Below are 13,434 nucleotides of genomic sequence, written 5' to 3'. Positions count from 1 at the left end.
ATCACAACGCCTAAAGAAACTATTACGTAATGCGTCTTTGCCAAACAGCACCGCCCATTTCCTTTTGGAAAAAAGCGGTCAGCTATTTTTTTAGCTGACATCTTTGTATTTTTAGCCGTTAGCCCTTGCTGCTAAGTGACTTTTGAAGGTATCTCCCGTGTCAAAGTTTAAACACGAATTGCACGAAGTCCACGCTGTGAACACTTGCAGTAACGCGGGCGTTGAAAAGGTAAATGTTGGCCGGCTGAGAGCAGCTTTGTGCTCCTCTGTCTGTGTGCTCCGCTATGGCTGTAATGGCGGCTGCTGCTGCTTCGTCAACTCCTCGCCGCTTTACGAAAAGGGAAGGTGTAGTTAGCTTAATGGCTCCTCGTATCGCTGACGTCTATTGACGCGGTAACTTGCGTGCCAGTGACAGAGTTACATATATTTGCTCATTGAGACAAAAGCTCATCCATCCTGTGCACCAGAGCAACACAACTGTACCCGCTCGCAGATTTAAAACGGTTGTTTTTAGTGGTTTAAACTGGTTAACGTCCGTTTAACTGAACGTTAGCAACCGTTAACTAGCAACAGCAATGTTGGTGAGCATTCTAGAAGTATGATACAAATCATAACTTTACACCCAAGTTGTGGACATGTGTTTGAATAGAAGTCGCCCGGTTAAAAATGTGTTTAAAAAATGTAATACATTATTAAGGGTAGAAAGTTAATAGACTGTCGGGCCTAGCTATGTTTCGTTACTCCATGTTAATGCTAGTTGCATTGGCTAACACGTTTGAACCAAAGAGGAAGTGGATGTTTTGTCTGGCTTAAACTCACCTGTTTGACTTTAGAAATAAATGTAAGCTGAAGTAAGATATGTTCCTTTGATAGCTCTTTCAAATTTAAGGGAAGTGTTTATAAAATTAACAAATATCGCACAGGCCACAGTGGAGTACAGCATGATACAGGCAGGCAGGTTGTTGATATATTAGCGCCATTGTAAAACGGTAATATTGATTTATTTGTTCTCAGTTGCTATGGAGGAAGTACAGCAGGGCAGCAATGGCACTGAGTTACAGACTACCACCATCACAGCCTCTCAGTTCTCACAGTTAGCCCAACAGGTAACTAATACATCCGCTTATAATAACATTACAAATCGTATAATACTGCTTGTATGTCTTGCAATGCCAATAACACTACTCTGTTTATAAATCCAATTCATAAAGCCTACTTTGAAGTTTTAATATTGGCTTTGTACAATAGCTAAATGTTTATTCAACATGTTTTTTGTTTAACTCTTGCTGTGCCTGTTATACAAATGAATGTGTAAAATGCATCCAAAATAACAATGATAATGCACTAAGCAGCTTCAACATAGCTGTTATCTTGTCAGCTTTATCAGCAAAGTTAGAGAAGTCAGTTCCTGTCTGAGTTCATAGCATCAGATAAGACAGTGTTTTTTACTTTAATTGCTTCAAAGTGTGCTTGAATACTGTATGGTGAATTTAACACATAATTAGGCTTACTTAGGCTTATTGAAAAGACCCATTAAATTATTACTTGGATTCAATAAATAATGAGACAGTTTCTTAACATGTGTTTTTAAGGATAAGTTTGCCCAAATTACACACGTTCCTGTATTACTTGTGGCATTTATTAGTAATGCAATGTTTTGGTTTGTTGGGATATCAATCTTGGAGACTATTTCCTAAATAGAAAGTAGGTCAGGAGGGAACCATTCAAAGGGAGCTCTGCCGATCATCCAGAGTAACCGGGGCTACATTGAGAGACAAAAGCAAAATTAGATTTGTGTTCATTGTCAGTGGTAGATAATTCAATTCTAGGCAAATAAAACCAAAACATCTTAATGCCTTGATGCCACAAGAGGTTACATGTAAAATGTGAGTCTCAGTTATCTTCTGAGATCACTTTTTTGCTTTTATGGATATGTTGTTGCTGTGGTTGAATTGACTTTGGGCTTTTGTAGATGTCCCTTGCCGGTGGTGGTTCTGTGTCCGTTGTACAGCTGCCAGGGGGTCAGTTTCAGGTTCAAGGAGTGATCCAGTCTGCACAATCGTCAGTCATTCAGTCCCCTCAGATTCAGAATGCACAGGTGAGACCACCTGGTTTTATTGTTTGAAAATATATCTTGAATTAATTTCCTTAGTTTCTTTTTACACACTGTCAATATGCCATATTACTCTTAAACAAGTTGTTAATCCACCTCCCTCTTTTAAGGCGCTGGATTCAGATAGTGATGATTCACAGGACTCCTCAGACAGTGGAGCTACAGCCCATAAGACCCGAGAAATACTGGCAAGACGGCCGTCATACAGGTAAAATAAAAACACAAAGCACAGACTTTCACACAAAACTGTTGTAAGATGAAAACTAACTCAAGTGAGCCTCATTCTCTTGCCTTGTAGAAAAATCCTAAATGAACTATCATCGGAGGAAGTGACACACAGTGAGGGAAAGGATAACATCCAGGTCTCCGCAGGAGTTACATTACCGGCCGGCCAAATTTACCAGACCACCTCCGGCCAGTACAGTATGTATTTCTCCTTTTTAATATCACTTGCAATAAAAAAACTTATTATAGTGTTTCCCAAAGTGGGATTAAATGGCCTCTAATTTCATATATTTTTTAAATATTTTTTTCTGAAGACCAGAGAAATATTTATAAAAAATACTCGTCAATCAACTATGTGTTTTCGGATGTGTAATTAAGTAGATTATTTGTTTATACACAATTTTAGAATCAGTCATCTTTTTGTATATCAATTTGACACTGGTTAACTTTGTATTGTATAATAATTCTCATGTTAACAAATGTTATTATTGTTTTACACATTCGAAAATAAATCTAATTAATAAAAAAAAAAAATCAAATAAAACTATTCTGCAGTACCGAGACATTTTAACCTAGCTAGTTTAAAGGTGTCTTTAACTTGTGCTTCACCCAGTTCTGATGCAGTATTTTTAATTATTCTAGTTACCATAGCCGCTAATGGCACAATCCAGCTGGCCGGTTCGGGGTCTGAAGGCCTTCAGGGGCTGCAAACTGTCACCATGGCCAACGCTGGCCAACAACAAGGCGCGACCATCCTTCAGTATGCCCAGACATCGGACGGCCAGCAGATCCTGCTGCCTAGCAACCAGGTTGTTGTACAAGGTGAGAAAACATGAAAAAAAATGTTTTAACGGTATCTAGCTGTTTGGCAAATAGCTATGTAGTTAGCGCAAAAGTCCAAGAAGACTGTCCAAGTAGTGGAGGTTACATTTCTTTAAACTGTGAAAAAAGAGTGATGGTCCATCTATCGTTCGCACTGCTGTCATTGTTATTAGTTTTTTGGTTCTGAACAGTGAAAGATAAATCAATAACACAACAATAAACGTTTGTAACCCACTTTCATTGGACTAGCCGTCACTGGCTGCAATAGAAAAGACTAAATTGCTAAAGGCGCTACCTCAAGGTGCCTTACTTCCAGCAGGATGCTTTGATTCCAGCGTAATAAGCTTCTTTAGAAGGATGTCTTTAGGTAAACTAGTAAATGGCTTTTCAGGCACGCAGGTTTGAAAATCTACTAGGTAAAGTAAATTCAAGGCTAAAATGGCTGACTATTGGGTGCTTTTCCCAAAATATTTCCCCAATAATTCTTTTGATAAATCATCATGAGTAATGTGGATATAATGACTAGGTGGTTTACGGCAAATTATAGAAGAGAACATTGTGGTAAGTTTAGAAAATGACATCACTTTACATTTTTAATGCAGTCTTTAAAACACAATGTATGCATTACATATAATCAATATCCATAACCCAAGGTGATAGTTCATCTAGTATCACAATATTTGTGTTTTTCTGTTAAATCATATATTCTCATAGGTTCTTAATGTATGATTGTTTATGGTTAACAAATTAATGTCTAAACTTCCCAAGATCTCATGTTATCAGGGTGTCCGCGGGGTCTTAAAAAGTATTAAAAGTTGATAAATCAATTTAGCGAAAATGAAGGCTATTAAAAAGTATTAAACAGCATTTTCCAAGGTATTACATTTTGTAGCTTGTTTCCAATAAGTATATACATTGTCCAAAAAGGTTGTATTCTACAGTCTGCCTGAATGTAATCATTGCGTAGGTGTGTAGTGTGATTCTGTGTAGTTTATTTATGCCATCCCGTTGGATTTGACGTCATCTGAACAGGACATCGCACGCTCACTGCTTGATAGCGCGCGACGGTCCGTTTACTTCGGTTGTTAAGCAACATCGTTATGGGGAAATGCAAGTCTGCGTCCAAATGGTTGGAAAATAAGGAGGAAGGACAATCAATACTGTATATCCGGGGTGCTAGGGCTGTGCGATTATGGCAAAAATCATAATCATGATTATTTGGGTCAATAATTGATATCACGATTATTTTGACGATTATTCATTGACCATTTATTGAACTTTAAAACAAATAATATTTTACCATTAAACAAGATCAACAAATATGTTGGAGCGCACTTCCAAAACCATACTAAACATATATTAATATGATAAATAAAAATAAATTAGACCAAAATAATAATAATAATAATAATAATAATAATAATAATAATAATAATAATAATATGTTGCAGTGCACTGTCACAACCTAGACAACATTTTGGTAAAACATATTCAACATATTCCACTCAGTTAAACGTTGAAGGCTGGCCAACCGTCATGGTCCAGAAGTAACAGGAAATAAATGTTGAACTACAATTTAAGACCAAATAAAAATGTTTTGGCCACCATGGCAAATGCTGGTAGGCTGCTGGTATGCTGCTCATGTCATCTCTTAAAGATGTTTTGCAAGAAACACCAGCCTGTTTACATGGTCTGGTTTCAGAGATGAGCGCAGGCAGGTGACAATATTGCCACCTGTACTGAAGGCCCTCTCTGAAGAGGAACTTGCAGCAGTGCTGCCACACATGACACAGGAAAAAAAGAAAAGCCTCTGAACCCTTTCTTTGCCGTTATATAAAAAATAGTGTTGCTACAAAAGTATAAATTAGGCTTACTAATAAGACCACTCAGATCTGAAGCTACACAGGAATCTGCTGCCAAAGTGCAATAAAAAAGACAAAATTAATAGAATCAAACCCATTTTGTGTTGCATTTTATTAGAGTATAAAAAGAAATGCCTTTTTTTAAATAGGATGCAAGCAACACTAGTTTCTTAACCTGAATTGATAATAGACTATAATCAATTTAAACAGAACAGATCTTAATGTTTGCATTCTTATACCATTTTGTACAATAATTATAATGAATAATAACGGCATTATGGCAAATGCCATAGATGGATGATAGGATAACTTAAAAAAAAAAAAAAAAAATCTTTTTTTTAAATGCCATGCGATCTACCCACACTGCCTTTGCGTTCGACCGGTCGATCGCGATCTATGTATTGGGCACCCCTGCTGTATATAGTAAATGTGAGGTAAAGTGTGTCGCCAATGTAACCGGTTAAAACTCCAAGTGGCGATGAGGTCTTAAAATGTATGGAAAGGGTCTTAAAAGGTATTACATTTGACTTCAGGATTCCTGCATATACCCTGATTATGTATCGTTTGTTGCTGAGCTTTTAATGACCCCTGCTGTCATCCTTTGACTGTCATGTTTCCAGGTGCAGGAGGAGAAATGCAAACATACCAGATTCGCACAGCACCCTCCTCCGGCTCCGTGCCCCAGACCGTCGTCATGACATCTCCTATGGGCCATTCTCAGGGCAAGAGTGACGATCCAACGATGAAGAGGGAAATCAGGCTGGCTAAAAACAGGTTAGCTAACAGGTTAGCTAATTTGATAAATTCCAAATATTAACATACCCAGAAAATTGCGATTTCTGATGCTAAACTTCCTCCATTACTGGAATTGTATGGATATCACAGGCAACTTTTTTGTTGTAAATGTCTAGTGTAAAGCATTAATATTCATAATTTAATGTTGCTATAGTGACAACACTCTATGTTGTGATGTACTCTAGGACAGGGGTTCCCAAACTTTTCAACCCGCGACCCCCAAAATAACATTGCCAGAGACTGGCGACCCCCTGTCGACGGGGGGGGGGGGGGGGAGGATATCTCCGCAATGGAGCGAGCTTAAGTTTCACTTTCGATTGCATGATATAGCCCAGCGCAACACCTCCGTCAAGCATGTTGCCACTTGTTTGTACCATTTCAGGCGATTTGTAATCTCTTCTAGAAAAACGATGTGTTTTTTAGGATTTCAAGAAGCATATAGAACAAACAATGGATGTATTTTATGAACATTTATCCATTCTGAAAGTAGATTTAGATGTGTTAGGAGTGAGATAGAGATTATTATCTAATATATGCAGCTGATGAAGCATTGCATGAAGTCTGTTGATGATCAGAGGCTGTTGTTGGGGCTGCATAAACGTTTTTTTTATTTAGTTTTGTAGACAGACCATGCAGGCCTCAGAGAGTTAAACTTGGGCCTGCGACCATAGTTTTATTGTATTTTGTTTTGAAAATCCACAGCGGAGGTTTGTGTCGTACTGCATGCGGTATATTTTGCATATCTCTCAGTAGCCAACAATCTGTGAGTCTGTTGGCTCGGACATAAACTCGTGTTTAAAATAATACTACATAATAAATGTAGTCTACATTTCATAATAAGAGGTGTAAAACCTGAGAGGATTTTAAATCGCATTTGAACTAAATGCTTATATAATCTGTAGTTGTATTTGTATTTTTGATTTAATGTGTGAACGAGGCGATATAGAGAATGTTAAGCTGTCATTATTAGGCTGTAATTTGTTACTGTTGGAATGGGTAAGCAGGCCTATTGTTTTTGGATATTTGTGGAGTTAGGTGGTACATGAGTGTTTTTTATTGGTTAAGTGTACTTGGTATGAAAAAGTTTGAGAAACACTGCGCTAGTGGATTGTCAAAGGGGGAGCCTCGTTGCGGGGAAATTATACAGATGGCTAGTCCGCCCTGAAAATGTCTATGCAAACGTTATTATTAAGAATAAAAAATATAAAAATATATATTTTTTTTAAATATATATTTTTTTCATTTTTATTTTGTAATCATCTCGCGACCCCCACTTTGGGAACCCCTGCTCTAGGATAGGTCCGCACCATATAAATCAGGATGATAAATAATTTGACCTATAATGGAAAAGGTACCTTTTACATTATCAGCCGTTAATACAAAGCCAAATTCCTTAAACCCTGAGAAAAAGAGGAACAAGCACATTACACTGACTGTTGAGCAATAGATGTTGTGGAGGTTTTTTCAGTTTACAGGAATCGCAATTTGTAATACAACTTTTCTGATGTACTTTACCAGAGAGAAATATGCTCTCTAAACCCTGAGGGGTTAATAAACTATACTTTTAAAATAAGTTAAATGCATCCCTACTGTAGGTGCAGTAATTGCATCATTTTTTCAGTTAGACTAATTGCACATTTCTGTCCCTCTTTCAGAGAGGCAGCCCGTGAATGTCGGCGGAAGAAAAAGGAATATGTTAAATGCCTCGAAAACCGCGTTGCTGTTCTTGAAAACCAAAACAAGACCCTGATTGAAGAACTAAAAACATTAAAGGACCTTTATTGTGTTAAAACAGGATAACCTGTCTGAGTAGAGGTTGAGGATTGGGACATAATGTGGGAGCAGCACAGCTCAGACATGTGGACATGAACTGGGTTTCTGGGAACACTTCGATTCAGGCTGACATCCTCCAGTTTTTTTACTCTGTTTGATATAAAAGTGACTTGTGATGGCAGTAAAATATACTCAAAAACATTTTTCCCCCTGCTGTTTTTTTATATAAAAATTTGCTAATGCTATAACATTTATAGTTGTGTACATTTTTAATATGGGAGGTTTGAAATTGTGAGCTTTAACTTTGAGTCTCAGTTTGTATCCTGCTCCTCTTCTTCTTATGTTTTTAAAAATGTTGCTGTTGGAGTTTTTTTTATTTTTAAAATAATCGAACAGCATCTGCAGAATGTTGACTGTATATTTACCACACAGACATAATTTACTGTTTATATTGTGAAACAGCAATTCCCCTCATTTCCCTGTAAGGAGATGTTACAATGGTCATTCCTTATTTTTGTGCAATGGAATATAAAGGGTAACAAAAATAATGACTGAGGTTTGTTTGGTTGTTTCTGGCAGTTACTTAGACAATCAGGGAAAAAAGCACAGTGTCCAGGTAATATTTATTATGTTCATCTTGGGAGAGGTAAGGAAGGAGAACAAACTGTGTATGAAATGTTGCTGATTCTGAGTAAATAAATCTATTTTCACTCAATAAATGCAGTTTGACTAGTGTGTTTTTGTACTGTGAAAATTAAAATGGTTCGATTTAAACATCTTCGTAATAACGGCAGACTGAATTTGTAAAAATGTAAATGAAGAATATGCTGAAATTAAAAAAACATAAACCTCAAGCTTGTGTATATGATGCACATAAATCCATTCCTTCCTGCAATCATTTAATGGAGTATCCCATGATATGTGGTCTTATCATCCGTGAAACATTTGGAGCCTCGATGTGTTTTAAGTGAAGTTCAGAAAAACCAGCTGCCTCTATGTCTCTCCATGTTTTTTTAGTTATCATGCATCCATCTCCAAGATAGTACCACAGGGGCTCAAACACATGCTGGAAGAAAAATGTCCAGGAGGAAGGATCTGACTCAACATGCTCCAGAAAGTAGAAGGCTCCTCCCTGCAAGAAAGAGCCCCATTAATCAAAACGGGTTCTGCAACTTTGCAATAACAGTGACTTTCATTTTGCAACTGGCTGAGATTGTATCTCAAAGGTTAAACAAAAAACAAAAAAAAGATGTGATTTATTTTTAAATATGATACTCTTTCAAAGCAGCCTGCCAATGTTGAAAATACAAAGCAAATGTGTTCATTTAAAGGTATAATGCAAATAAATGATAACCGTCAAAAATAGCTATCTGCAAGGATTGACAAGTGACCCCACATCAGTGTTGGAAAATAAAAGTTGTGTCCACTTGCCACTGGCTTGTGGATTTCAAGATCATTACATTACATTGCATTTAGCTGATGCTTTTATCCAAAGCGACTTACAATAAGTGCATTCAACCAGGAAGATACAAACTTGAAGAATACAGAATCATATAAGTACATTAGGTTTCATAGAGCCAAGATCCCCCTTGAGGGGGTTTCCCGACAAGTCACACACTTGCTTCTTTTGCTTTGGTGTAAGGGATGAAAGCTAATTAAAAAAAAATTGCTCTTATCTAAATGTTTTTTTATTTTTATTTCTCTTACATGACTATGCACTACAACATTTGTTTTGTAATTATTTATTTTACTTGTTCGAAATTAAATGTATCAATCAATAGAAACTTGGAGGCAGTACACAGTATAAACACTGCACAATGGCCGGTTCCCCATGACTCCATAAAAGGTTAATAACCAAGCCATGTAGGCCTACCACTTTAAATGTGCGTGAAGTCACTAGGAAAATATATCATGCAGCACACTCACAGGTTTGAGGATGCGTCGCACCTCCTGTAGCACTTCCTGCACGTTTCTGACCGAGCAGAGGACCAGGGTGCAGACCACCACGTCCACCGACCCGTCCTCCACCTTCTCCATGTCCTCCCCAGAGACGACCATAAACGTTTCATATGTCAAATGCTTGTTCGCCTCCATGCTCATCCGCAGGTACTTCTCGAAGTGCGGGTTGGGGTCGGTGCAGATCACCGTGCAGCCGTACGGGTAAAACCTGAAGTTTGCCCCGCTGCCGCAACCGATCTCCAGCAAACGAAGAGTACCATCGGTGTTTGCAAATGTGCCCAAGTTCCGAAAAAGATCCCTTTTCGTTTTGTGCATTTTGTCGTTGTATGAAAATGTTATATTGTAGGCGAGCAACGGAAACAAGCGTTTGTACATGCCGCACAGCCCTGTGATCTCCATTAGATGTAAAGGCAAAGTCAAAATTAAACAAATACATCGGCATGATTTAATGAGACAAGACCTCATTTTATTCAGTTGGAAAAAGGCTTGCTGGGGGCCAGGCGACAGGCGATTTACAAGATCAGGATTACACTAATACCTGTGAGATCATGTATGTCCTGCATTTAACCACAGGATGGCGCAATTCCAGATTTTGGACTTTCCTGTCCATCATATAGTAGGGGAGACCCGGTACAGTTGAAACACGGGTTGGTTGTAACACCCTCAATATCTCCAATCATAAACAAGCTAGAGTGATGACACTCACTCTGCACATGCGCAGTTAGATGGTAAGATCGCCGAAATAAAAAGGAGCCACGTTTGAATATCTCACGTAAGTTATCAGCAAAAGTGTGTTTCTGAGGTCAAATATTAACTAAAATGATATGAGGTATTTTTTGGATACTGTCTTGAGTTCAAAATGTCTAGGAATCCAAACTAGTATTATTAGAATAACTGTTTTGTAAGCTACAAATATAGCTAGCTAAATATGGGTCAAGCCAGCAATCAGGCAGGTTCACAGGGGGTGAAGCAAGACTGGTGGTTCTGGGACGGTTGTAACGGGACGGTTGTAACATGGCACATTTACAATGATGGCTCATTTGCTTGAATGATCAATTGTTCATTCAAGCATTGATTGGTGTGCATTGTCCCTGTAAAAATAAACAGAATTAAATACTGTACAGTAGGCATAAAGTGTGTGTGTGTGTGTTTACAGTATGCCAAGTATCAGACAGAGGAAGACCGACAGGGGAGTGCCACTTGCTCTGCTGCAGGTGGCCTCAGGTGAAGTTCAGGATGGCAAATCATTCAGGGAAGTGGCAAAGTCCCTGGATATATGCCATGTCACCCTGTACCGGTTCCATAAGAAGAGGCTGAGGTTGGAGAGTCAGGGATCACACACACCCCCAAGAGTAGGCTACTGGACTCCAAAGAAGGTGTTCTCAACAGAGCAGGAGATGCTATTGAGAGACTACCTGATGGAGGCAGCTGATCTATATTATGGTCTCAGCTCAAAGGAGGTAGGTCATAATTAAGGTAGAATAGGCTATCTATAGGCTACTGAACAAAAGAAAAGTAAGTGATCAAATATATTGAGGCCTATAGTGAACAGACAAGTGAAATATTTTCCAATGTATATTCATTTTAGGTGCGGAAGTTTGCCTATGAATTGGCAAAGAACTACAACTGCAACTTCCCTCAAACCTGGGCAGAGAAAGAGATGGCCGGAGCTGACTGGCTCACATCGTTTTTGAAGCGGCACCCTACCCTCTCCATACGCAGACCTCAGGCTACCAGTCTCTCACGGGCTACAAGCTTCAACCGAACAAATGTGAAAAAGTTTTTTGACAACCTGTCTGCAGTCCTGACGAAGCATGAGTTTGTCACACAGGAAATTTGGAATATGGACGAAACCGGAGTCACAACTGTCCAAAACCCTGGGAAGATTGTTGCCAGAAAAGGGACGAAACAAGTCGGCAGTGTGACATCTGCAGAGCGGGGCACTCTCGTCACACTTGCATGTGCTGTAAATGCATTGGGGAATTCCATCCCCCCAATGATGATATTCCCCCGGAAGAAGTTTCATCTCTTCTTCACCAGCAATGGCCCTCCTGGCTGTATTGGCAGAGCAAATGGGTCTGGGTGGATGCAAGAGGAAGACTTTTTGGTCTTCCTCAAGCACTTCCAGAGCCATACCAAGAGCTCACAGGAGTCAAAGGTGCTGCTGATTCTGGACAATCACTCCTCCCACCTTTCTGTGGAGGGGATTAATTTTTGCAGGAGCCATGGGATCATCCTCCTCTCTTTTCCTCCCCACTGTTCTCACAAACTACAGCCCTTAGATCGCACTGTATATGGGCCACTGAAGAGGCACATCAACAGCCGCTGTGACAATTGGATGAAGACTCATCCAGGAACCACAATGACCATTTACGATCTGCCGGGCATTGTGAAAAGTGCCCTTCCTCTGGCTGCAACGCCATCAAATATCCAGGCAGGGTTCGCGTGCACTGGAATTTGGCCTTTTAATAGAGACATTTTCAATGATATCGACTTTGCTCCATCCCAAGTCACAGACCGCCCACCACCAGAACCTTCTACCAGTGCAGCTCCAACACCAACTGTGGCATCCTCTCCTCCACTCGCAGCCTCCTCTCTTACACTCGCAGCCTCCTCTCCTCCACTCGCAGCCTCCTCTCCTCCACTCACAGCCTCCTCTCCTCTACTCGCAGCCTCATCCCCTGTCAGGCCATGTGTGGAGCCTGGGACATCATCCTCTGCAACGCCTTTCTCACCCTTGTCCATCCGTCCACATCCAAAAGCTGGACCAAGGAAGCAGACCACAAAGGGGAGAAAAAGAAGAGAAACCGCTGTCCTCACAGACACTCCGATGAAAGATCAACTCGAGGCTGAGAAAAAAAGATCTAACGCAAAGAAGTCTAAAGCGAAGACAAAAATCAATTTCGGCCAAAAAACCATACCCAACAAGAAGCAGAAGATGCAGGCCTCATCTGATGAAGATGAGGCCCAATACTGCATTGTGTGCCTGGAGAGCTACTCCAGGTCCAAGGAGATGTGGCTGCAGTGTTGCTCCTGTAAAGCCTGGGCACACAAGGACTGCACAGATGGAAGTGCCTTTTACACCTGCCACAACTGTGAATCTGATTAATTCTGGTGTTCTGTTTTAAGTTCTGTTCAAGTTCTGTTCATTTTTCATTGTTTGTTGGAGGATGTGTGAAATCCCATTAAAATCTTGTTGCCTTAGAATTTGACAGCTTTCCCTATTTTTTTGTCATATAGTGTGAAAAAGGGTAACCGTTATTAAGATGTTACAACTGTGCCTGCATGGGTTACAACTGTCCCTGTACACAAGGACGGTTGTAACAGTTGAGTTTTTTTTTTAAAATACATTTTCCAACCTGTACTTATTCCATAAAAACATCTTAAAGACATTGTTTCAGTAGCTGACATATTGATAATGCATAATATAGCAAAATGGCTATCCAATTGTAAATGGTTTTTTACTTATTGGGGAAAAGCCCCAAAAGTGTTGCAACTATCCCTGGTCTCCCCTACTCGTCTAATAAGTAAAACACCAATCATGCAGCAGAAAGTCTTTAAGACAACACAATCAGCTTAACAGCAAAAATAATTGTTTTAGTGACACACCTGTCATGTCAAAGGCGGCTGTGGCTCAGTGGATAGAGGGCTGGACTTCGAATCGGGGTAGCAAGTTCGAGTCCCACTGCAATCAGCATGTCGTTGTGTCCCTGGGCAAGACACTTCACCCAAAATTGCTCCTGTGGGGATTGTCCACAGTACTGAATGTATGTAAGTCGCTTTGGATAAAAGCATCTAACAAGTAACATGTAATGTAACGTCATAAATGGCACCAATGAATCCAGCCGCACACAAACATCAAAACACACATTGTCCGATGGTGGC

The 13,434-nt window shown here is 39.6% G+C and overlaps 3 protein-coding genes across 5 annotated transcripts; 2 read left to right on the top strand and 1 right to left on the bottom strand.

The window, feature by feature from the left end:
* Positions 1–10: 10 nt before the first annotated feature.
* Positions 11–8,309, top strand: atf1 (activating transcription factor 1). 3 transcript variants are annotated; one of them, XM_079682539.1, is made up of 8 exons: positions 11–229; positions 1,015–1,106; positions 1,973–2,098; positions 2,224–2,321; positions 2,412–2,536; positions 2,981–3,160; positions 5,643–5,808; positions 7,473–8,309. In XM_079682539.1, exons 2-8 carry the CDS (start codon positions 1,020–1,022, stop codon positions 7,615–7,617), a joined length of 927 nt encoding a protein of 308 aa, XP_079538665.1. In that variant the 5' UTR covers positions 11–229; positions 1,015–1,019; the 3' UTR covers positions 7,618–8,309. The 3 variants fall into 3 exon arrangements, with proteins under 3 accessions (XP_079538665.1, XP_079538667.1, XP_079538666.1); XM_079682541.1 differs by having other exon boundaries at positions 18–229; positions 5,643–5,796; XM_079682540.1 differs by lacking the exon at positions 11–229 and adding an exon at positions 277–581.
* On the bottom strand, positions 7,873–10,162 carry LOC307040037 (thiol S-methyltransferase TMT1A-like). The gene is made up of 2 exons (XM_079682543.1): positions 9,517–10,162; positions 7,873–8,722 (listed from the first exon to the last, which is right to left on the bottom strand). The coding sequence occupies exons 1-2, from the start codon at positions 10,012–10,014 to the stop codon at positions 8,486–8,488; spliced, it is 735 nt and encodes a 244-aa protein (XP_079538669.1). The 5' UTR covers positions 10,015–10,162; the 3' UTR covers positions 7,873–8,485.
* LOC307040034 (uncharacterized protein) lies at positions 10,160–12,756 on the top strand. The gene is made up of 2 exons (XM_079682538.1): positions 10,160–11,009; positions 11,138–12,756. The coding sequence occupies exons 1-2, from the start codon at positions 10,707–10,709 to the stop codon at positions 12,656–12,658; spliced, it is 1,824 nt and encodes a 607-aa protein (XP_079538664.1). The 5' UTR covers positions 10,160–10,706; the 3' UTR covers positions 12,659–12,756.
* Positions 12,757–13,434: the final 678 nt, after the last annotated feature.

The sequence above is a fragment of the Notothenia rossii genome (assembly GCF_949606895.1).
Source record: "Notothenia rossii genome assembly, chromosome: 5".
Taxonomy (NCBI): Eukaryota; Metazoa; Chordata; class Actinopteri; order Perciformes; family Nototheniidae; genus Notothenia; species Notothenia rossii.
Note: the sequence above shows the minus strand (reverse complement) of the source record. Positions and strands in the feature narration are given on the sequence as shown.

Excerpts from the sequence above, each read along its gene's own strand:
- atf1 (XM_079682539.1), top strand. The coding sequence starts at position 1,020 with ATGGAGGAAGTACAGCAGGGCAGCAATGGCACTGAGTTACAGACTACC. Across the intron at positions 2,099-2,223 it reads CTCAGATTCAGAATGCACAG|GCGCTGGATTCAGATAGTGA; the intron begins GTGAGACCACCT and ends CCCTCTTTTAAG. Across the intron at positions 2,322-2,411 it reads GCAAGACGGCCGTCATACAG|AAAAATCCTAAATGAACTAT; the intron begins GTAAAATAAAAA and ends CTTGCCTTGTAG.
- LOC307040037 (XM_079682543.1), bottom strand. The coding sequence starts at position 10,014 with ATGAGGTCTTGTCTCATTAAATCATGCCGATGTATTTGTTTAATTTTG. Across the intron at positions 8,723-9,516 it reads TGCGACGCATCCTCAAACCT|GGAGGAGCCTTCTACTTTCT; the intron begins GTGAGTGTGCTG and ends TCTTTCTTGCAG.
- LOC307040034 (XM_079682538.1), top strand. The coding sequence starts at position 10,707 with ATGCCAAGTATCAGACAGAGGAAGACCGACAGGGGAGTGCCACTTGCT. Across the intron at positions 11,010-11,137 it reads ATGGTCTCAGCTCAAAGGAG|GTGCGGAAGTTTGCCTATGA; the intron begins GTAGGTCATAAT and ends TATTCATTTTAG.